Source organism: Lissotriton helveticus, chromosome 4_1 (genome assembly GCF_964261635.1).
Source record: "Lissotriton helveticus chromosome 4_1, aLisHel1.1, whole genome shotgun sequence".
NCBI classification, from domain to species: Eukaryota; Metazoa; Chordata; class Amphibia; order Caudata; family Salamandridae; genus Lissotriton; species Lissotriton helveticus.
Genome location: NC_136063.1, coordinates 2,109,179,067 through 2,109,204,341, shown reverse-complemented (window position 1 = coordinate 2,109,204,341; position 25,275 = coordinate 2,109,179,067). Strand labels below are relative to the sequence as shown.

At 42.5% G+C, this 25,275-nt stretch overlaps 1 protein-coding gene across 2 annotated transcripts in view; it reads left to right on the top strand.

Annotated features, from left to right (window-relative positions):
* The window catches only part of GUCY2F (guanylate cyclase 2F, retinal), a 267,791-nt gene that overhangs the window by 151,410 nt on the left and 91,106 nt on the right, over positions 1 to 25,275 (top strand). For both annotated transcript variants that reach the window (XM_078685977.1, XM_078685978.1), the window contains exons 14-15: positions 23,261 to 23,453; positions 24,860 to 25,034. In XM_078685977.1, the coding sequence (XP_078542103.1) occupies positions 23,261 to 23,453; positions 24,860 to 25,034 (368 nt within the window). The remainder of the gene's footprint in view (positions 1 to 23,260; positions 23,454 to 24,859; positions 25,035 to 25,275) is intronic.

Genomic DNA, 25,275 nt, shown 5'->3' with positions numbered 1-25,275 from the left:
TTTGAACATTTTTCTTTGGTCTCCGGGTATAAAATCAATTCGGACAAGACGGAGATTCTTCCCCTCACTAAATTCTGTCTTCCGCATTTCTTTTCTTCCACTGGCTTTGCTTGGCAGAGTAAGAAACTTAAATATTTAGGTGTACTTTTCTCCAACTCTCCCTCGTCCTCTGTTCGTCTTAACATGGACGCTGTTATTTCTAGAATAGAGGCCCTCCTCACCTCCTGGAATCCCCTTTTCCTCTCATGGTGGGGGCGTCTCGACTCCATTAAAATGATGGTTGCTCCAATCTTAATTTATTTACTTTCCATGCTCCCGATTCATATTCCGACTCTTTACTTTCGTCGTATTGACTCTGTCTTGTCCAAATTCCTCTGGAAACAGAAAAAAGCGCGCATCTCACTCTCATCCCTTCGTAAACCCAAAGTGAATGGTGGTACGAATTTTCCGGATTTCCGCCTCTATCACAAATCCTTTTCCCTCCGTCAAGCTTCTCGTTGGTTATCACAGGACATTTCCTTTCTGTCCCCACTTTGGCTTTCTGTTGAGCGTGATCTTTTACTTCCACATTCATTTAAAGAAGTTCTCCTCTTCACCGCTAAGGCTCCATGTCTTGTCTCCCCTATTTTTCGACACACTTCATCTCTTTTGCGACCCCTGACCTCCTCTGTTCCTATTTCTCGAGAGTCCTTTCTCCTTATGCCCATTTGGTATAATTCACTTATTCTCATACGGAATAGACCTATTGCCTGGCCTACCTGGAGATCGAAGGGTGTTATCTGGGTTAATCATCTTTTCGATGGCTTGTCCCCTCGTTCCTTCCCTCAATTTCAGTCCTCCTTCCAATGCCCTTCTTCCTTCGCGAAGAAATATTTCATTCTTATGGAAACCGTCCTTGAACGATACTACTCTCTTGATTCTGCCATCTCACCCCCGTCATCTTCTTCTTTACTTACCCTTCTTTCTGCTGTCCCTAAGGCCTCCCTTATCTACCGATTTTTCTCTGCTTCTGACCCTGATCGCCCCAAATCGAAATTAGAACTCTCTTGGGAGAAAGATCTCGATTCTATATGGCCGATTTCTCTTTGGGATAAAATTTGGGCTAAATCTCTCAAAACCTCCCGCAATGCCTCTCTGACTCAATCTCTCTTTTTCTTTTATCATAGACTCTATCTTTCTCCACTTTCCTTATCTCGTTTTATATCCTCTTCTAGTGCTGATTGCTGGACCTGCAATGCTACCAATGCAGACTCCTTTCACCTTTTCTTTCTCTGTCCTTCCGTCCGCCTTTTCTGGACACAGATGTGGACCCGTATTTCTCATATCTTTCACTTCTCTCTCCCTTTCTCAGCTTCCTTGGTGTTTCTAGGCAGTCTGTCTGATTCTCTTGACCTCCCACCACACTCGAGAGGTCTCTTTGACCTCATGCTTGCCCTTGCCCTCCAACACATTTCTTCTAATTGGAAATCTCTACACAAAATTTCCATGGTCTGTTGGTGGAACTTACTCTGTCATTCCCATAGGCTCGACGTAGCCTTCGCAGCCTTGTGCAAACCTTCCCGTAATGTTGATTTATATTGGTTACCTTTAACTTTATATTTGGACCAATCTGCCAAGACAAAACCCTGTACTTTTTCCTCTGCCAACTTTAAGCCCCCTTGAATAAGTGTACTCCTGTATCTACTCAATTTAATCACTCTCTCGCTTGTGCCGTCTTATACTTCATAATATGTTATTTACTGCCTTTTAGACCATATATCTATCGTTATTCATAGTCATTGGTGCTTTTACTGTACTTTTTTATGCTTGATGTTCATAATTACTGCAATTTTCTGTTTATGACTTATTGTTAGGTTTTTCTCACTCCCCCCCCTCCTTTCCCTCCCTCCTTTCCCCTCCCTCTTAAAAACGCTTAAAATGCTTTGTTCCTCATTTGTACCATCAGCTTTATTTTTTATCCTCTCATCATATTCCCTCTTCCTCATTTATATCTGCTGATGTTACCTTGTTGGATTGATTATTTACTTCAATAAAGCTTTCAAACATAAAAAAAAAAAAAAAAAATGCTCAATCTTCTTGGCATTTATGGACCTCTCCACAGCTTTTGACCTAGTCAATAGGTCAAAGCTGTGGAAAATGCTCCTGGAGTTGGGTTTGGACCAGGCTCTGGTAAACTTCCTCGCCGAGTTACATAGGGATTTATCGGCCACAATCAGAATGACGCAAGAGGGAAAATGTACCGCCACTTTTAAATCGGGCAGAGGGGTGCGTCAAGGCTGTATACTGGCACCAATGCTGTTTACACTTTACATTAACTCTCTAGAGAAAGTCTTGGCAACTGTTACAACAGATATTCCGCGTGTGGGAGGAAAGTTTACTCCAGTACTCCTATACGCGGACGATACAGTACTTTTGGCTAGAACACCTAATGCCCTACAACAATTGCTAGACTCATTTGGAGAGTTTATGGATAAATTAGACTTGGTGGTTAACACGGATAAATCCCATGTTATGTCTCTAGGGAAAAGCAGAAAGCAATTTAAAACAGTGTCGTGCAGTGCCAATATAATAGCGAAGGTAAAGTAAAGTAAAGTCCACATTTGTAAAGCGCACAATCACCCGTAAGGGTCTCTAGGCGCTGGGGGCCGTCGGGAAGATTAAGCGAGCTATTGCCCAGAGTCACATGGTGCTGGGCTAACCTACCGCCGGAGCCGGGGATCGAACCGTGGTCCCCAGATTCCAGCGTCAGTCGCCCTGGCCGCGGCGCCACACCTCTTCACTTACTTAGGAGTGGTCTTTGATGATGTAGGTTCCTGGGTCCCCCAATTATCAAATAAAATAGCTGCCATAAAGAGATCATCATATGCTATTCTTGGTTTTGCTAAGAGACTGGGTGGCAAACCAGGGGAAGCAATATTGTCTATTTATAAAGCGAAAACTGTGGCCATAGCTAGGTACGGGGATGCAATATGGGGCTATAAGGATATAACTCGTATACAGAGGGAGGAAGATAAATTTTTACGAGCACTGCTGGGCCTCCCCCAGTCAACTCCCAGTTTTGCTGTACATCGGGAGTTAGGGCTGGGTTACATCTCAGATCACCTGAATATGGCCCCTATTCTGCAATGGATTAAAATATGGATAATCCCTGTCCTGACCCTTAACCAAAAGATCATTAAAGACTGCATGGCATTAGATAAAGCAGCAGAAATAAAATGGCTGTCATATATTAAAGCTTCATCTAACTATTTGGGGCGCCCGGAAATATTCTCAAACCCAGAAACCCTAGTTAAAGCTGATATTAACAGGGTAAAAACTAACTTTATAAAAGTAAGGGAAATGGACCGTGAGGCCAAGGAACTTTGTAAGCCGACAGTAAGGGCTCACTACTTACTGATTTTAACAATGTCTATTCAACCATACCTGACTATTGTAACTAAACCTTATCATAGATGGCTTTTAACTAAATTCCGATTTAATCAACTGCATGTGTTACTGGGGAACTATAGGGAGTGGAGTAAACCGGAGGATGCCGCCCCCTGTAATTGTGATCATCATTCATACCAGGACACTATGCATTTTGTGTTCTTTTGTCCATTTTATACGGAAGGAAGGAAAAGGTTTATCATACCTCTGTTGAAATATAGGGGTTTTATACAAGCTAAACCTGCCTTAATTTACTTACAGATGATGGAATCCTCGGTTGTCATGTTTGGGGTAGCAAATTATATTGTAACATCTATCCGTAACAAAAAAATTAGACACTTAGAGGAAACAAACTGTGAGTGCGAGTAAAAGTAACTTATAATGTCGGTAGAGACCGTAAAGATTTAACCCATTAGACATCTGAATAAGTTTTACCATTGATTTTATTTACAGACCTTGAGCATATTTGATAAGATATTCTGGAAATCTGTGCACCTGATGTACCTTGAGACTAGTGTATATGAATTGTATTATATGTAAATATGACTATTTTATCTTGTAAATGTGATTATAAAAATGTAATTGAATAGTATGCTTTTATGATTTTAAATAATCGAATAAAGTGGTTTTTGAATGAATTGAATGAATGAGTCGGAAATGGTTCGGAATAACCGTCCGGTTTCCTTTCTGACCACGGACATAGTAATCGGTCGGGTGGATTGTAAACCGACCCAGTCGCTTGTAAGGGTTCCGACGGGTTCTAGGAGATTCCGACTGTCAGGCAGAGGCTTTCTGCCCGACACCGTAATGAGGCCCTTAATCTTGTCTTGGTCACACATGAGAACTAGGTGACAAATTTAGAGAAATATTTGTAAAATAACATAACCGTAGTTTATTCACAAATGCTGATTTATTATTTTCTAGAATTAGAGAACTCACAAAAAATGACTATCGATCAATCAGAGTTTTGTATAGCGTGCTAATCATCCCAAGGGGTATCCAGGCACCAGCATGATGTGAGTCTATTCGTCAAGGTGCATTTAATTAGACCATTTAGATCAACTTGGATTCCTATCAATGATAAAAAATCCATAGATGATTCTCTCTCAACTGTCTTCCAAAGCAACAGGAAACCGGAGGGTGAAAGATTATTGAATGGTTGTATGTCAGAGGGTAAAAAACCCTGACCACGAAACCGTCACCACGCATGTTGTTACAACTCAGTCGTTACAACTGCGTTGTTACAACGCGGTCGTTACAACGACCGGTTTGTACCAATGCATACCATTACCCCGCAAGCCATAGCAATGACTTGCAGAGGGGGGAGAAGGTGTTGGATTTAAAATCCAACACCTTCCCTACTGTCCGCACAGACTGGAGTTGGAATAGTAAATTATACTATTCCAACATCCAGCGTCACCTCCTCAAGACATTGTTACGACTTGCGGGGTAATGGTATGCATTGTCACAACACGGTCGTGGTAACAACCGTGTTGTAACAACATGCGGGCTGACGGGATGCGGAAAAAAGAGTAATGATGATCAAAATATCAACTTGCCAAAATGTTGTCGTCAAATTATCATCTACTTTTGTGCAATGAAGTTAAGTACATACAGGTAAACATAGATTTGCTTTTCTGAACTTCTTATCTACATGCCTTGAAGACATATATTATCAAGGAACATATATGTGGAGTTAAGAGTAGTAAATCAATTCTTATCTATACATAGTTACCTTCATGATAATGTGGTTGTCAGTATTTTGGCAGGCAGATATTTAAGTCTCCATATTCAGGCTGAACAATTCATAGATGTGTAAAAGGGGCTATCACCAGATGAGGATCCTGGTTAGGGAGTAGCTATGCATAGAAAGCAAACACTCACACTGATAATTTTGAAGAAATGCACAACATTTTTCAGTGATTATCCGAAAATATCGGCACAACTGATTTAAACATGACATAGGAATGGTGTTGAAATGTCAAGTACCTAATAAAACTCCAAGGCCTGACCAAGATGGTGAAATCATAATGGTTCCACATTAGGACAAGCTAATGAAACCCTTTTTAATGACATAATTAGTGCCTCAGATATCCAAGATGCCTTAGATAATACCTGGAACACAAAGGGATAGATTAAATCCAGCTTCATACTCTCCCCTCTAATTAATAGATTCTTCTGTATACTGATCACCAAAATGCTGCTGCACTGTAATGAAGAGGGGGACAGAGACTAAAGATATTCTTGAGGTATGCTAGACAGTATTTTGCGAAGGAGCGGTGACTATCGCACTCATATTTTCCCTCCCACTCATTATAAGTAAGTGCAAATCTCTATTTATGCTATATTTGCACACATTGACCAATGCTTTTTAGTGACTGGCTCGGGATTTCTTCTGGTCTTCTTTGAGAGCTGAGGAGACAAAAGAAGGCCTGGTGGAAGCATTGGAGCAGGGATCATCTGAATAATCCTTTCCGATTCTTAGTGGGTATTTTTGGAGGGATAGACTTGAGACACATCTCTGTACTTCTATTCAACAATGATGCCATCTTTCTGCCATAGGGTGAAAACTCACTGATGGCTTTATTGTGTATTTCATAGATTACTTCTTGTGTAAGACCTCAAAATAGCTAATTTAATCACATGGTGTTTGGTTAGCACCTGCACCTTGATTAATACAATTAAATGCTCAGAAAAAAGTGAGTTCTTTAGATTGCGTTAATAATGGTTAAACTCGTGACCAGAGCTGGGGGTCCAAAGGTTAAAAACAATACTTTCTCTTATCGGGGGGGGACTTTTGCCTATTTTGACTTTTCATTCAATATGAGGTAGCATCAGGCAATATTAAAATCTATTAACCTCATCATTGTCCCTTTTGCCTTCCATGAGCGTGAACCTTGGGGCCATCTGAGTTGTGCTATCTTAGTAAAGGCAGAAATACCTGTTTGAATCTTGCTTTGTGTTCCTAAATGCATCCTACACTGTGTATCTGGCAGCAGGTTTGATTCTGACATGGCTGTGGTTGACATCTAAACAGATTTTCTTAAGGATTATTGAAAACACTTGATAATGCATCACTGATATGGTTGATTTAACTGAAATCTGGGAGCCACCTGACCTTATTTCTAATGCCACTATGATTAGAGAATTCTTTTTTACTGTACCACGTGTCTGTACAGATTCTGTATAACAGAGCTCCTAAAAATATGGTGTCCTTATTTGGTAATAGAAGATTAGGGCATTGTGAAATACTTTAATTAAAGATTGCTCCTGCAGTGGAGAAGAACCTCTGTCTAAGAATATGATTGAGCAGTTTGTCTTTGAGAGACAAAATGGGGTAGCTGCAAGTTACTGCTCCACATGCTCTGATTGCTCTTGCAATGCCAATATAGGGCAATTCTTGAGCATTTTTTGTCTACCTCCCATACTTTAAGTTACATAAATGCAGTACAGCTTAATGACCATCCTCAATATAGTGAAGCCAGTAACTTCTTTGTCAAAAGGCTTATTGCCATGTTTTCACACATCGTTTTATAGAAGCTGTACATGTACAGAAGCTGTAGTATTTTGAGAATGATGCATTAATGAATTTCAAAAACTACTTTGATGTATGATATGATGTTTAAGATTTTATGGAAGCACGCACCACAACCTCAGGATTTCCTGTTAATTCTGAGAAAAAAATCTTTTTGCTAGGATATTACTTGTAGTGCAAATATAACCCATCAGTTTCATGTCCATTCTGAATGCCTCCTCCTCTTCCGCAAACTTCTCAGATGCTTGGAAAAAAACACAACTGTCTTCCCATTGCTGTAGAAACCGTCTCCGGACCAGTCAATGCTCGCTAACTACAGATTGATCGATCTTCCTGCTACCATTCCCAGCCAAGGTCTTAGAGAAAATCATCTACAGACACCTTACCGAATATCTCAACAACTATCAACTTGTCGACACCCCTCAGATTGCTTTCAGACTTAACCACAGCACAGACACTCCCTCGTCGCCACAACAGTTGACATCCAAAAAACTCTGGACAAAGGAAACACATTTGACACAGTCTCCCATACTATCCTCATTCAACACCTTAACAACATCAGAATCTTAGAACATGCACTCTGATTATTCTGTTCCTTCCTGACTGCAAGTACCCAGTCAGTCAGCTTGGCACTGTACTTCTCATCTGTGGAGTTCCACAAAGATCCTCCCAAGATCATCATCAGTTCTCATGATATCAACGTCATCTCCTAGATCAATGACACGCAACTCATTCTCTCCCTCACAGAAAACCAGACCCAAAAAAATCAAAGTGCCACTCACAGCTATCTGGTTGTGCGAGATCGGGAGAAAGTCACTAGTTCAGGTTGATTGCGATGGATACAGGGACCAGGGGAGTCCCTCTGAAAATGTACCTTCTTTAGCTCAATGAGCAGCGTTCAGGGTGGAGGGGGCCGCGAGGAGCAGAGAAGCATTGAAAGAGCAGTCCTGGTGTCCTTTTTAAAGTGCTCAAAGAGCAGTGGGGCGACGCTCCTCCACCTGAGCGGAGGAGCCACCACCGCCCAAACTAATTTTGGGCTTTGTGTTTGTTTCGAAATAGCTGAAGGTCAATACTTATATTTGTTGCCATTATCACTATTAAGCTAATATTCAAAAGTGCTAATTCTGGGTTAAAAGCATCTCATGTATTTATAACAGTTGTGTCATAATATCCTCTCAAAGAAGGTAAAGCCAACCCCCCTGTCGCCCCATCCCTTATGCTATTTGCGGCTTGCTCAGGCGCACACTTGTTTGTTTTGCCCAGCCAAATAAAACTGTTTATCATGGTATCTTTTTTTTAAATCATTTATCCTGAAAGTTCCAAAATATCATGGAAAAGAAAAGATTAACAACGGGACTATGGACATCTTCACTAAAGGGACCTTTACATCTTTCCATTGTTTTAGCTGCTTTAATGCGCAATGGTTTAAAATGATTACTTCAAAAGGCTTCTCATGCCTCTGTATTCCAAACTCTGAGTTACCTTTTTTTTTTTATATAATATCCTTGCATTATGTACTTGGAAGGATCTCTTTTGTTGTGTGTATTGCTGGTGTCTCAGTTTTTTTGGTTTTGATGTGGTTACTCCATACCTCTTAAATTGCTTTATTAACTGCAATATTTAAGCTATGTTTTTTTACCACGCTTCTATGTTTGCACGTCACTCAACAGCTGGAGTGCCTTTTAAATCAGTGTCTAAGCTCAATTTTAAATCCTAGCTTGGGTTTAATTTTTAATCATGTGACTCATAGATACTGGGAAATGCATTTTCTGGTAGAGGAACACTTTTGTAAATGTCAGTAGACCTTGGGGTAACATATTAAAAGTGAATAGGTAATCAGGAGGTACCAATTTAATTTTCATTTGCTAGATGAAACAAAAACATCGAAAATTCAACCCCTAAGGTAGGCACCTCCATCGCTAATTCAAATTAGTCTGTGGATTTAAATAAGATTAGCACATATTTGCTAATGATTATATAAGGACAATTCCGCCAAATTTTGCACTAGGCACCAATCTTCATCCTGCACACGCCATTTCTTCACTCTGCATTGGACAATTATTCTTATATTTCAAAAGACTTCAGATCCTAATATGCATTTAAATCCCTGATATATTCAGTATGAGCAACACAGGTTTTTCGTGGTGATAAAACGAATTATCTGTCTGAAATTCGAAAGCCTTAAAACAGGCAGTGGTTGTGTTTATCCGTAATGGTACAGTGTGTACATGTAAGCAAGGCTCTTGTTTTTTCCATTGATTTTCTAAGTACAAGGCACCTGCTTACATTATATGCGTCATCTTGCAACTTACCAAGAACAGTGAATTTAATTTGGAAACAACCCCATTGTATTAACACCTGTCTTCTATTTTGATTCTGGCATTTTGATGGTCGTTTTTAAAACTGTATTTGGTTTAACGCTATTGTGAAAGTTTAAAGAGTAGGTAAATACTTCTGTGCTGGATATTTATTTGAAACAAGAAGACGCTGCATGTATTTGTGTTATAATTTGATTGCACTGAATTTAAAATTTGTGCATTTTCCTTACCTACTTTTCAACACACTGCCATTTTGGTATATTATTCCATTTTAAAGATTGCTTTTTCTTGTGATTGTCTCAGCTAAACTGGTTATGTTGGTGTGATGTTTGAGCAACATTGATTAGACGCATAAAAAACTAACAGCCAGAGATTAATTACTTTGTGAAAATAAATGCTCAGTTAAGTTCGTGCACAGCTAATGTCCGTTTCTGTTTGTGGTTGCTGCACACATTTGAGAACTTCATAAAACCCGGGTCCTCACAAAGTGCTTGATGCGCTTATACCACACAACGTATGCAAGACCGATGCAAACCTTACATGTGATTTATGAAGCCGTGTAGGGCCACTTTGCATGGCCATGATTGGCTCCATAAATCTGGAGTAAGGCAACACAGCGCAACTTGCTGTGTTGCCTTACTCTGCCCTGGAAAGGTGTTCCATGAGCGCTGCATGGGTGTTTCCACGCAACTCCAATGGTTTTTGATGCATCCCCAAATTTACCAGAACTGCTAAGCCTGGGAATGCACCAAAAAGATACGTCTTCTCAGGTGAGACGTAACAAGGAGAAATATCTTTATTTCTCTCAGTTGCTTCCTCTTTCTATGTGTGCTGCATTCTGTAGCACACATAGAAATAGAGCTGCATTCTCTATAGCACACATAGAAAGAGTGCTGCATTATGTAGCAAGTATGGAAAGAGAGCTGCATTCTGTAGCACGCATAGGAAGAGTGCTGCATTCTGTAGGACACATAGAAAGAGTGCTGCATTCTGTAACACACAGAAAGAGTGCTGCATTCTGTAGCACGCATAGAAAGAGAGCTGCATTCTGTAGCACACATAGAAATAGAGCTGCATTCTCTATAGCACACATAGAAAGAGTGCTGCATTATGTAGCAAGTATAGAAAGAGAGCTGCATTCTGTAGCACGCATAGGAAGAGTGCTGCATTCTGTAGCACACATAGAAAGAGTGCTGCATTCTGTAGCACATAGAAAGAGTGCTGCATTCTGTAGCACGCATAGAAAGAGTGCTGCATTATGTAGCAAGTATAGAAAGAGAGCTGCATTCTGTAGCACGCATAGGAAGAGTGCTGCATTCTGTAGCACACATAGAAAGAGTGCTGCATTCTGTAGCACGCATAGAAAGAGTGCTGCATTCTGTAGCACATATAGAAAGAGTGCTGCATTCTGTAGCACACATAGAAAGAGAGCTGTATTCTGTAGCACACGTAGAAAGAGTGCTGCAGTCTGTAGCACACATAGAAAGAGTGCTGTATTCTGTAGCACGCATAGAAAGAGTGCTGCATTCTGTAGCACACATAGAAAGAGTGCTGCATTCTGTAGCACGCATAGAAAGAGAGCTGCATTCTCTGTAGCACACATAGAAAGAGTGCTGCATTCTGTAGCACGCATAGAAAGAGTGCTGCATTCTGTAGCACGCATAGAAAGAGTGCTGCATTCTGTAGCACGCATAAAAAGAGTGCTGCATTCTGTAGCACACATAGAAAGAGTGCTGCATTCTGTAGCACACATAGAAAGAGAGCTGTATTCTGTAGTACACGTAGAAAGAGAGCTGCACTCTGTATGCCACATAGAAAGAGTGCTGCATTCTGTAGCACATATAGAAAGAGTGCTGCATTCTGTAGCACGCATAGAAAGAGAGCTGCATTCTGTAGCACGCATAGAAAGAGTGCTGCATTCTGTAGCACGCATAGAAAGAGAGCTGCATTATGTAGCAAGTATAGAAAGAGAGCTGCATTCTGTAGCACGCATAGGAAGAGTGCTGCATTCTGTAGCACGCATAGAAAGAGTGCTGCATTCTGTAGCACGCATAGAAAGAGTGCTGCATTCTGTAGCACGCATAGAAAGAGAGCTGCATTATGTAGCAAGTATAGAAAGAGAGCTGCATTCTGTAGCACGCATAGGAAGAGTGCTGCATTCTGTAGCACGCATAGAAAGAGTGCTGCATTCTGTAGCACGCATAGAAAGAGTGCTGCATTCTGTAGCACATATAGAAAGAGTGCTGCATTCTGTAGCACACATAGAAAGAGAGCTGTATTCTGTAGCACACGTAGAAAGAGTGCTGCAGTCTGTAGCACACATAGAAAGAGTGCTGTATTCTGTAGCACGCATAGAAAGAGTGCTGCATTCTGTAGCACACATAGAAAGAGTGCTGCATTCTGTAGCACGCATAGAAAGAGAGCTGCATTCTCTGTAGCACACATAGAAAGAGTGCTGCATTCTGTAGCACGCATAGAAAGAGTGCTGCATTCTGTAGCACGCATAGAAAGAGTGCTGCATTCTGTAGCACGCATAAAAAGAGTGCTGCATTCTGTAGCACACATTGAAAGAGTGCTGCATTCTGTAGCACACATAGAAAGAGAGCTGTATTCTGTAGTACACGTAGAAAGAGAGCTGCACTCTGTATGCCACATAGAAAGAGTGCTGCATTCTGTAGCACATATAGAAAGAGAGCTGCATTCTGTAGCACGCATAGAAAGAGGAATATGCCTTTGAGGATTGTTTTTGTGCAGAAAGGTGTCCTTTCTGCAATCCTGCTTACAACGCAGATGCGTTGAATCTAGGCTGCCACAAGGGCACCAGTTCAGGTGAAAAGGCAGGAATGTGCTGCATCGCTATAAATACAGAGAATTCCTGCCCTTTCCCTGTCACATAGCGCAGCGCAGCACAGTGCAGTGCAGTAAAATGACATGCTGCGCTGTGTACCATTCTCATAAATAGGCCCCTAAATGTATAACTTTGGAATGTTTGTTTAATTGTGCTCCATTGACGAGAAAGCCAAAGTTGTGTGTTGTTTTTGTTCTTTATTTGTTGTTTGGTTTTATGGAGGTAACAATTTGGTTTTTGGCAGATGTTTTTTTATTTCTATCGCAGAATAGTGGGGCACATATGTGGCTAAGAATTTACCTTAAAGTGGAATGATGGTGGTTTTAGAACATTGTAATGGTTTTGTTCAACAGCAGGGTTCTGTCATTCTTGTGCTTTGTTTGGACTTTGGTGAGTAGTTTAATGAACCTGATGTATTTTCTGTGATACTGGTTGATGTTTTGAATGTGCAAAGTGGTGATTGTTTACATTTGGCCAATTCTGCAATGTAGTGGATTCCCTATGAAATAAAAGGAGTAGGACTTTTTATTATTTTGTCTAGACAGAAAGATATTCATTCTGACTCTCTCATTCTAGGTGGTTCTAGTAAAAACAGGAGTTTGTGGACACATTCTGAGTGAAACCCCAGACTGTCAGTTATATTTGCAGACATTTTTGTAATTTTCCCCTCACATTTCATTACGAAAAGCCCGATGAAAGATAAATGGGGAAAAGTGCCCAGAAAAGTTGTAAAAATTTAGAAAATCCACGTGCAAACACCAACTTCAATGTACATCCTTCATACCGAGGGTCATTTCTGTGGAAGTAAAGACATTTAGAAGTTTGTACAAAAAGCTGAAATCTTCACTCTCCACGCGCAGGATTCCTCAATAACTCAAATACATCCATCACTTGCCCTTAAAAATAAATGCTGACCCAGATGTCTTGCCCTACCACTGTCCTACATCTGGGCTCCTTTGCATTACAAAGGCCCTTGAATCAGCCATCTTGAAACCTAGCAGAAGCAAAAGGGCAAGCATGTCCATTGATACTACTAGACCTCTCTAGTGCATTTGACACCATCGGCCACAAAATCCTCCTCGACTGGTTGATGACACGTGCAGGAATGGGCAGGGGCACAATCCTCACATGGGCCACTTCTTTGATGGCCAATCCTACCTACCAAGTAAAGTCTGGCCAGTAAGACCTAAAGCTTGACCTTTGACTTCATAACTATTCCTGGGTCCACTTTGAATGCTGTACTTTGAACACCTATGATGCATGCTTCCCAAATTAGCTTTTTTTAATAACTATTTTTGTTAGTTTTACATTACCTTATTAAGCATGTATGTAGGCACAACCTTGGTACACAAGAAATTCTCTCAAGGCATACATGAAACATCACATAGGCAATTTATTGCATGTGTAATGATACTGTAATGCTAATTATCAAAATATAGCATCTGAAGAGTTCAACCATGGGCCCCATATCTTAGGGTGTTTTTTTCTGTACCTTTGTAGCCTTATATACATGTTCCTCAATCTTTGCACAGTAATCCATACCCCTTGTCCTTCCAATGATGGTGGGTGTCCTTGCAATCTGGTAGCCCATAGCCACTAAGGTATGGGTATGGTACAAGCCTCTAAATTCCTCCATAATCGCCAGAGAATCCATTTGTGGTCCATTTCCAGTGGTCTAACCACAACTCCCCCCACAGTTCTGTTGATGTTGTTCCAATACTTCCTCAGTTCAGGGCACTTTCATAATGTGTGGTAATACGTGCCATTAGGACATCCACCTCAGTCAGGGTCCCTCTCTCTCTCTTCCCATATGCCCTAGTCATGTGGAGCATGTGAAGGTATCTGAACTGGACGCAGTGGTGTCCTAGAATTGTTGCAATTGAAATTGGAGAGACTTCACAGCGCCAATCCTATGAGGATGTGTTGTGTGGGAACGCCTACCCTGCAGGCATTATACCTGATGCAGGTATAATGTGGCACAGGGCTTCACAAGGTCACTCATATCCCTAAATGTGTTACTTTGTAAATACTATTATAATATTATTAGAACAACAGTGGTCCCATGCAACAATAATCAAGTTTAAAGATAAATACAGACACAATGGAACCCGTATTCTAATGACTTGTCCAGCCGGACAGGGGTCAAAAATCTTTTTAATGACTTCAACTGGATAAATAGAGAATATCCTTTGACACTCTCACGTCGTGGGGTACAAGCCTGTACCTTATTAAAACACACAAATCACTTTAGTACATTCAAAGTGAACAGAAAGGGCTTTTAGGCAAAAAAGCTGAGTTGTTCTTCAAATCAAAATACGAACAAATATTTACAAGATGCGCCATTACACCGACATGGTACACATTATATATACAATGTATATGGCACACAATTTGGTCGACGGCGTTTCGATCCCACTTTTTAAATCAAAGGGATCATCATCAGGACATTTTGATAAGTGCCTAATAATTTCGAGCCTCTAGGACCATTAGATTTCAGGGCTTAGGGTCAGGATGTCAAGTCACCGAAATCGGGACCGAGCAGGCTGGAATAGTCGTGAGGTTAACCGGTACCGGTTTAGTCGGTATTACAGCGGCCTCGGCAATGCGAGCTGGAGTGAGATTGTCTGTAAATGGCTTTGTAAATACAGCGCAATGCGGTGCAAGATCCACACTGCAAGTACATCAAGAAATTGAAGCATCGGTGGTGTTAAACTGCCAGAAGGGGCTCAGGATTAAGCCGCCTTGTCTTTTTCCACTACGACGGCGCACAATGGCTGCCGTACACCAATCCAGGCACCCTTGCGCTATGGTGCAGAGGTGACTGTGTTGCAGAGTTGATTGATGTTGTGGCTCCATCTCTACTCGAGACGTCTGCAGGTGCGTCTGGACTAGTGGAGGGCAGGAGTGAACCAGTTGGCCTTCTTGAAAATGTTGTTTGCCTGGTTTATGCTTTAGGGTGCCAGGGTGTTGGTGCAGTTAGAGATCCATTGGCGGAGTTTGTGTGCTGCATTGTTGGTATCTGTAAGCGTTGGCGGAGTGGTGTTGCTGAGGGAGTTGACGAGAGGTTCTTCTATGGCCTTGATTCAGCTGTGACGGGGAGGGGGCAATAATGGTGGTGGTGTACAGTGGGCGTGGTGAAAGTGTGATGTATACAACGATGATTGGTCCAGGAGAGTTTGCTGGTGTGGCTGTAGTTGAATGTTCCCACTGGCATAGAAGTTGGAATTGAGCGTGTGTCTGGCTATGAGGGTTAGTGCGGTGACGAGCTGTTTGAGTCCGATGTTGGGGAGTTTCTCCAAGAGGGTTGTGGTGTTCTGGTCACTGGGGTTGTCCAGGTGGAAGTTGAGGTCTTCGAGTAGGATGTACTCGGTGGATGGGAGAGCCTGGGTTGCGATGAGGTCTACAATGGCATTGGTGAATGGGGGGGTCATGGGCCGTGTGGCCTGTAGATGAGGGTGCCTGCTGAGGGTGGTGTTGGGCTTGGTCCGGATCTGGAGGTGGAGGTGTTCTATAGTCTCTGTTGGGTCATTAGACTGTGTGGTCAGTCGGAGTGTGCTTTTGTAGACGATGGCAATGCCTCCTCCTGGGCAGTCGGAGTGGTCCTTGCATGTGACATTGTAGCCATTGGAGATGAAGATGCCAGGTCTGGAGCAAAGGTTTCCCCAGGTTTACATGAAGAAGGTGATGTCTGAAGAATTAGCATCAAGGAGGTCCCAGATTTCAGTGGCGTGTTTGTGGAGGGGCCACACGCTGAGGACGATGTAGTTGAGACGGTCGGGTGCTCTGTTGCTCGACTGGGCGTTGAGAGACGCTGGTGTGGCAGAAGATGTGTTTTCAGTTTCAGGAGGCGAAGGGTGCAAGGGTATTCTTTGGTGATGCTAGATGGCAGGTGGAGTGGCATCCAGGGTTGTGGGTGAGGAAGGTCATGTCATCAAATTGATGGAGTGTCCGGGAGGCAGGGCCCCTTGCACTGGATGCCGTCCATGTATGGACAGCGCAGATGGGTTTGCCTTTGGCGCACATTTGGCACACCAGTAGCACACCCGCTGTGCATGAATGCACAGTGGCTTCCATTAAGTAGTACTGCGGGGGGCTGGACAGCTGGGAGGTGGGAAACACAGGAAAGCATACTAGAGGGGGCGTGGCTGCGGGGGATCACAGCGTCAATTAGGGAAGGAGCTGTACATAAGCACAGGAAAGACAAAGCCAAACAAAGCAAAGAAAAAAATTCAGATTCAAAGGTTGAAAGCAACAGAGAAGAGCAGAAAGCGGGACAGCAACAGCAGTAAAGAGGGGCAGGAGGGCATTCAAGCAGCAGAGCAGTGACCCTCTACCACTGGACCACCAGCGATGAGGCACAGACAGGAGCCTTCGGGGGCAGGAGGGCCTCAAAAAGCTGAACTCCAGGTCAGAGGAACCAGCAGCAGCAGATGTGGACAGTAGCAGAAGCTACCAGACGATGCTGTACTGTAGGAAGAGCAAGTCCACTAAGGGATAGTCCTCTGTGCACCCAAGAGCTCACCACCAAGTGGCAAGGAAAGGCAGCACCACCAGGTTGCCACTTCCGATCTAAAAGTGGCGACCAGATTCAGTGTTCCCCAGTTCCCTTGCGAGTAACTGCAGATAAAACTGCATACCAAAGGGGCTGTGCCCGAAGTGGCCCTTTTGCCCCGGCACCAGCTGCCACCAATGGCCGACCTCAGCAACTTGAGCCAGTTAGTAGAGTCCCCCACTAGTCTTGTGTGGTGTCCTCGGCAATGTGCATCCTCCACAGAGCAGGGATTGCACAGGGCACAGTGTGCGCTACCCACCAGTGCTAGGCCTGGGCCCGACAGGACCCGCAGGCCTCCTCCCCTCCCCGTCCCACCTTCTCCTCACCTGGACATTGACACCGGTGCTCAATCCGCCACAAATCTGTGACTCAGCCAGCAGGAGCCTCACCCAGGTGGGATTTCACAATCCTGGGTACAGCAATCACCGCCAAGTCTGCTGGGGAACCTCCTGATGCAGGTGATGCAACAGGACCCCCTTAGGCATGAGGTTGCAGCACTCCCACCACACAAGTTTGGCGCAGCTCAGGGGCCTCACCATCTGCAGCGTCCGAGCAGTTCCACATCCTCACATACCCACAGGAGTGCCTCTACTAATCACAGCTCCAAAGGCACTAGGTGGTCTTCTCACACAAGTCAGCAACATGTCTCCATGCAACCTGCTGGACTCCACCAACATGTACGGGCGATCGCCGATGACTCAATGTCTATAACCACGGACCTAAGGTTTGGTCCCGACGCGGCCCGCCTCCACCGTCACGCCGGTGCAACTCCACAGCACCTGTGCCTCCCAGTCCGGTTCTCAGATGCAGGCTTAGCGAGGCCTCCAGGCCCCAGGGACTGTCCACACTTCCAGCCTTTGGCTGCCATGGTGTCGCAAGTGAAGCACTATCAAAAATTATGCATTGCTGGTTTTCCCCATCGATGCAACTCTTTACATATATGGAGCCCTTGATCAGCATGCCCTCTTCCCCTCGGACTCTGGCTGGTCATCCTGTCTCTTGGTGGGTTTGTTTACATGTACTGAACTTGCCCTGGTTGCTCCATTCTGCATTCCATTGTTCGTCTTTTCTTTTTATCATTGGTGGTGGACTTATAGGCTATTTTGCCCCTAGAGGCAGAAAAGTGACATTGGGCTCCGTAATGTGAGTTTTTTGCCTCTCAATAGCCTTTCATCACTTTTCTCTAGCTAGCCTTGATGCTAGTATCAGGAGCAGTTTTCGCCGCCGTGAGCAGATCTTATCTCCATGTAGATACCTATTGTAAATATGTCGGTACCATGGCGATAGTTTTCAGCGATACACAGTGGTTAGAAAATTGCCGCTAGCTAATGTTAGTTAGCAGCAGTTCTTGTAAATATACCCCCAAATGTCACCAAGGGTAAAAATACCAATTAGATTCAATGGTTCAAATCCTAAGAGACCTGCTGTGTATGCAAGCCATGTTATAGGAAGCGGGGGCCTCGGCATACCTGTTGAACTATTTGATGTCTTTGGGAGCTACATGCCAACAAAGCATAAGGAGTCTAGATAGAGGTGGCAGGTTGTGAAGTACAACTTTGATGTAAAGTAAATTTAGAATTCTGTGTATGTTAATTAAGCCAAGCTCCAACCTATTAGATTGGTCTCCTCTGTCGCCATTTGAGCCCAGTAATATGATTTTATGTCAGCCCGTCCCAACCCTGCATCCTATGTCGATTGGCAACATTTCTCAATTGAAATGAGATTTTGGTATTGCGCCGTTCCATAACTATTTATTGAACCCGCTATTATCTGGTAAGAGAAAAATATGGGTAAACAAATGGAGGGAACTAAACTGGGCAATTTTTAACGGGGTCCAGTGTATATGCCCATGAACTGAAACAACAAAAAGAAATACACTGTTCCCCAAAAGAGAAGAGTAGCAAGACTAAGTAACCAAGCAAGGGGGGGCAGCGTTCAAGGGAGAAAGAGGGGAGGGAATTCCCCTTTCGGAACTGAAAAACCTCACACAACCAGCAAGCTAGGTGTCATGCTTCATCATATAGGTTTTTGCTCCTCGTTAGACTGGTGCTGCAATGTCTAAGGACCTTTAGGTAGATCTAACACTGCTGGATCATTGCACCAGTTTGTTATTTCACCCCACTGTTTTTAATAAGGTAGTGAACCACACCAATAAACTTACCGTGGATTTGCCAACCTTTTTTACTCTCACTAATTTTTCCCATACGTCTACACATCCCCTGAAGCCCTCATACCCACATGCACCAACTGGCAGTAACAGAAGATCTCCGATAAAGAGTCCCTTTATGGGTGCCCGTTAGACATTGCAGCGCCAGTCTAACGAGGAGCAAAAACCCATATGATGAAGCATGACACCTAGCTTGCTGGGTGTGTGAGGGTTTTCAGTTCCGAAAGGGGAATTCCCTCCCCTCTTTCTCCCTTGAACGCTGCCCTCCTTGCTTGGTTACTTAGGGCCAGATGTAGGTAAATCTCATTTACCGATTCATAAATACCGAATTTTACCGATTCGGAATTTATGAATCTGTAAATGAGATGTAGGTAAAAATTCGGTATTTTTTACCGAATCGGTAAGATTCGGTATTTACCGATTCGGTGAATACCGAATCGGTATTTGCTATTGAATCCTATGGGCCTTGAAGCCCATAGGATTCAATAGCAAATACCAATTCGGTATTTACCGAATCGGTAAAAATACCGAATTGCTAAGGGGGACGGGGTGTCACTTTGACACCCTGTTGCACCCCTGTAACTGGCATTTGCGCCATGTGGCACACAGACATGCCCTTAGGGCATGTCTGTGTGCCACATGGCACAGGTGTACATGCACAGATGTGCATGTACACAAGAATTCGTAATTTACCATGCAATTGTATTGCATGGTAAAATACCGAATTCTAAATGCCCTGTAGCACTGTTAGAAGTGCTGCCTACATCACAAAATACATTTTCTGTATTTTTACCGAATGGTAAATTTACCGAATCAGTAAAATGTACAGAATCGGTAAATTTACCGATTCTGTAATTTTACCGATTCGGTAAAATTACCGAAAATGGACGTGTTTTTAGCCCCTACATCTCCATAGCCCTTTACCGGTCGGAAACCGCCGAAAATCGGTATTTTCGGCCGTTTCCGACCGGTAAAGTGCTACCTACATCTGGCCCTTAGTCTTGCTACTCTTCTCTTTTGGGGAACAGTGTATTTCTTTTTGTTGTTTAAGAGAAAAATATACAATTTCTAATCTGGATAATGACTCTGTGAGATAACCTCTGTTTAACTTCTGACAATGGTGTATTTTTAAACTGATACATTTAATACAGTACTCTATAGCTGATCATATGAAATAGTTGTGCTTGGTGGATTGATGAATTCATTGACACATCAGGATGGGCATGTGTATTTTGCACTTTATTTAAGCTTTGAAAATATTTTAATTTGTATCGGTGCCAACGGCGCTACTGGAGCGGAAATGGGTTACTGCAATTATACAAGGTAACATTTTGATAGATTGTGTGGTGTATATATACAAAACCACTAGAAAGAATATTTTGTGATAGTGAGAACGCATTTGTGGAACAATAATACTTTGGCATTAATGACATGAGGAGGAATGCGGTGAATGAGGTGAAGGAAAACGTCTAGAAAATAGGTCTATGTGTTCAGCAGTGCATGAAGTTCCCAAAGTGTTAGCAATATTGAGACTGCATTAAGTGAGATAAACTATTAAGGCGACCCAAACAGTTGATGGTGGCCTCTAAAATATTAGAAGTAGGAATTTATTTAGTATTTTAGGCTTGCCTTAGGCAAATGGAACCGGGTTAGCGAGAGGGGCAGCCAGGATATGACTGGGCACCGCAAGGGGCTGCGGGTGAAAGGGGTTGGAAATGGAAGGGATGATTTGAGGATGAGAGGCCAAAACTGAAAGGAGTAACAGGCAATCTATCACAGACCTGCAAGGACCATTGGTGAGTTTGTCAGAGAAGAGTGGTAAAAGGTAGGTCTTCATGAACTCTGTCCAGAATTTCAGCAGCTACAGATAGAGGGCATAACAGTGAAGCAAAGGCAAATACTCTCCAAGTCTCATATCACTTAGCAACGGTGGATGAGAAAACCAGATAGCTCGTATATGGATATAGTTGCTTTTGTTCAGAAAACAAAGAGAATCTCATCCCACTTTAATGATCGGGGATGCCTGAAAAGGGGGGATGGTTGCCTTTTGTGCTGTGGTAGGTGACGAAAGAGTGTGGTTGAGTAAAGAAATCACAAACACATGCAGAACTGTATGCTTGCAGTTTGACAAACTTTTTTTCTGATTTGTGTGAGAGTTTAGCTTAAGGTACTAAGTTGTCAGATAGAGGTTCTGTTGATAGAGCGCGCAGGTCACCCAACCAACAAAATTTACCAATACACTTATCGGGCCCATAAACTTCAATTTATCTTATACATTAATCGGGTGACCATGCACTCTACTACCAGTAACCCAGTTACTTCCTATATATTTTCTGTTGTACCCGACTTACCAATCCACCGTTACGGGTACCTAATGACCACGATGAATCAGGGAGCTAGCTGTGAAGAAAAGGCAAACAACACAAATACTTTCTATATTTGCACTCATATAATAAACACAAACTCAAGAAGTTTTAAAAACCTTTATCTAAAATTCATCAAGCTCAGAAAACATGAGATTTACAACCAGTAAACAATCGATAACTAAGATAATGAAGAGTACATATCCATAGAGGAAATAGATCAAGCTGATCATTTATGAATCTAGGAATTTTTAAGAACAGGGAACCTACTTAATCAGAAATCTCAAAGTTAGTCCTTAACTGGGAAATATCAAATACGGGAAAGATTTTAATACACACTATAAAGTCACAAGTGAAAACCTATACCTGGGAAAAATGGAAATGGGGAATAACTTTGGATTTGAATTTCTAGGGCTCTAGAATAACATATACCTTAGGAGGGGAAAAAGTGGAACATACTAGAATTTCAGAACCATCATTGAGTCAGCTTAAAGGTAAAGATCAGACACATCTATATTTCATGAATGGTATCGAAAAAATGTACTTAAGGAGGGGGAAAAATAGGAACATGCTAGATAACAATAATAACGTATGAACTTTTTATTCAGTAGTTTGCGAAAAAGCATGGAAATTCAATATATGCAAAGGTATGTCTTTATTGAAGCAAAAGACAGAAAACTAGAAAGGTGCAGTGTAGAGTTTCAGCACTATATTTACCTAGAATGGTGTGAAGACCAACCCTGGCCACAGGTCAGTTAAGAACAGGAGGGACCCCAAAGGAAACCCGTCATCAGAAGGACAGCAGGTGCAGAATGGACACCCCAGGACAGGACAGGAAACCCAGATTAGGAGTAGGACAGGACCACCAAGGCACGACCAGCACCCGCAGTTTGGAAGAAACGCCTGCGCTCCACCCTCTCTGCAGCTATCAGCCAGAACCCCGATTGGGTTATCGATTTCCCCAGCAAAGTGCTCCGCCAGCACTTAAGGTTTAAAACCTCTAGAGTCTATGGAAAGTTCTGACAGAGTGCTCCGCAGCCCTCTGTATCAAGTCACCTATTGAGTGCGTTGGGTCAGTGACAGGTCAGCTATTCGGACAAGTCGGACAATTTCTCTAGCTAAACCTAGGCTAGTTATACTGTTTTCGGGTCAGTGTACCACCCTCCAAATGTTGCAAGTGTCAGAATCCCCAATTTCGATTGGCCCCCAAGTAGGATAGGTTAACACACCAATCATATTTCACTTCTACAAGCTCACATTTACATACTCTGGAACCGCCTATTTGAATTTGGGGTTCCCATGAGATACTCTACAGAATACAATGAAACTTATACAAATGTAACTTTTGCAGTACAGTTCGGCTCCATCCTGCTGGGTCGCAGGTCACTTTCTCAGGAGCATCTTGACTGCGGCTGCCAGCTGGCTGAGTTCCACTGTTCAAGGTTGTCTTCCCTCTGCCAGGGTGACATGCGCAGTAGAGATTTTCAAGATGGATTCACGAGTGTCTCTCAAACCCTCAAGAACGCAGTACATGAAAAGTAAGCGAAAACAAATTAAAACACAGAAATAAATGATTACACTGTATACCATGAATTGCTACTCTATACCCCGTACCTTATAATATCTATAGCGTTAGGGTAAATGCGGAACAAGCAACTTTGCAAAAGCAGCTTTGCAAGCACAGAGCATATGAGGAGACAAAGCGGCCAATTTAGCTGTATTGCGCATGAGCAAACATTTCCGACCAGAACTGCGAGTACGTCACGTCACGTGAGTGTGACTAACGCATGCGCAGAAGAAAACCCCGCCAAGCAGTGGCCATTTTCAGTGGCAAGCGTATTAATGTTAGTAAACACATAAGCAAGCTTCACTGGGACACCCAAAATGTCAGAATAATGGGGAAATTAGTAAGACAAACAGGTTGAATTACCTTGTTACATTATTTGAGGTTCATGAATTCAAGCAAGGCGCGTAACGTGCGAATCCTTGCTCCATCACTGTCTCATTATATTTCCTGCCTAATTGTACTTTCCTTGTCATCTAATTTGCAGATCAGTTGCAGAAGCACTGAAAACCGGCTGCACTGTGGAACCCGAGGGCTTCGATGAGGTTACCTTGTACTTCAGTGATATTGTGGGCTTCACCACCATCTCGGCCATGAGTGAGCCCATCGAGGTGGTGGACCTGCTCAATGACCTGTACACTTTATTCGATGCTGTGATAGGGAATCATGATGTCTACAAGGTTTGTATTCACACTTAGTGTGATTTTGTCATTGGAAACCTTTTTGGCCAACACCATGTTATAACTTCTATAATTGCTAATATGTTGCAGATTTTCCAGTAAATTGTTTCAGAAATGTAAATGTTTATATTCAGTATTACTGGCAATATGTTGCAATCTGTAAGTTAGATTTGGTGTGTGTGTGGCATTGCAAGAGGGTGTAACTTTTGTATTCATGATTTAGCACTGTATGCATATACAACTAATTCAGCAGCCTAAGTAGGATATTGCTAAAGGGAACTGGCCACATGTTTATAATAGTAACAATGAAAGGTGAGCTCAAATAACATACCTGTCACCCTAGCCTCCCTTTAATGCTGGCTACAACTACTGAATGATGCAACAGTATGCCATATGCTCACTATTCGGTATACTGCAACACATGTCTTCACAATCCTCCAAACAACTCTGAAGTCACTAAATGATGTGAATTCAAAATCAAAACACCACTGTTCCTTTGTTATTCTGATTATTTCTTGCCCCATTTTCAGCCACCCTGACGGCCACAACCACTCCTCCTTTCTTTTACCACAACACAGTCTGTTTTGGCATATCCACTCTGAGCCATCCACTACTCAATGCTCTCTTGATTATTGAGACAGCTCTTGATCAGCACTGTTGGTATCACCATTACTCCTCTCTCATCTTCACCTTCACTATTAATTTGCTTTCTAGAACCACAGACATTATTCCCTTCACTCATTCTACTTTGCCATTCATGGTACCCCATCACTCATCTATGCTCCTCAAACTCACAATTAGCGCTTACCAGTTGATGCATCAGGTCATGTCATCAACTTCCTTTCACTGGCCAAATTTCCTACCCTGCTTCACCCAATAATTCACCTTTGTTGAATTTTACCCACTCTTATCCATACTTTTGCCACCTCTAAGTCCAAAGAAATCCTTATAAGAAATGTTCATCTTCTCTACATGCCACTTTCCTTCTCATAACGTGTGTCTCTTCATTGGAGAAAAAGCCACATGTTCTCTCCCTCGACCATTTAGCAAGTAGGCATCCAGTGCCCAAATATCCACGCACTTGTCCACCTTGTCTTAGGAGATGTAAGATTTGAAACAACAGAATTGAGCATTCTGGAGATCCTTATCATGAGATAATTGCTTGCCACCCTAATTATGCACTCCAGGACAAAGTCAAGAGTATATGTAGAATAGGGCTATCTCATAGATAATGCCCTCCAGACTAGGGATTAATAAGAATTAGCACCCAAATATGGTTACATTTTGTAAGTAAAAATAAAAGTCAATTTCACATGCTATTCTAAAGGACTGTGTACTAAACCCTTTGAAATTAAAAAGCTATTTCTCAGATCTTACTAACATTTTTCATTTTATGCCACATACAGGTAGAGACAATAGGAGATGCCTACATGGTGGCGTCAGGACTTCCGAAGCGAAATGGGAACAGACATGCAGCTGAAATCGCCAATATGTCGCTTGACATTCTAAGCTCAGTGGGATCTTTTAAAATGAGACACATGCCAGATGTCCCTGTCAGGATACGGATAGGCCTGCATTCAGGTAATAATGCTTTGTATTGGACAAAGAGAAGCTTACCAAGTGACCCACATGCATTAAACTGCAAATTCTATTAATGCAAAAATGCTCCCACTATATAGTTTGACCCGTAGTCTCCAAAATTGTTTCCATGTAACTTCATAACGTTGTATATTGTTTTAAAGACTCTGGTTTCTATAGCTTCTTGAGTCTATGTGCACTTGATCTTTGTGGGTCTGGGTGGAATCAATAGAGGAATCGCATA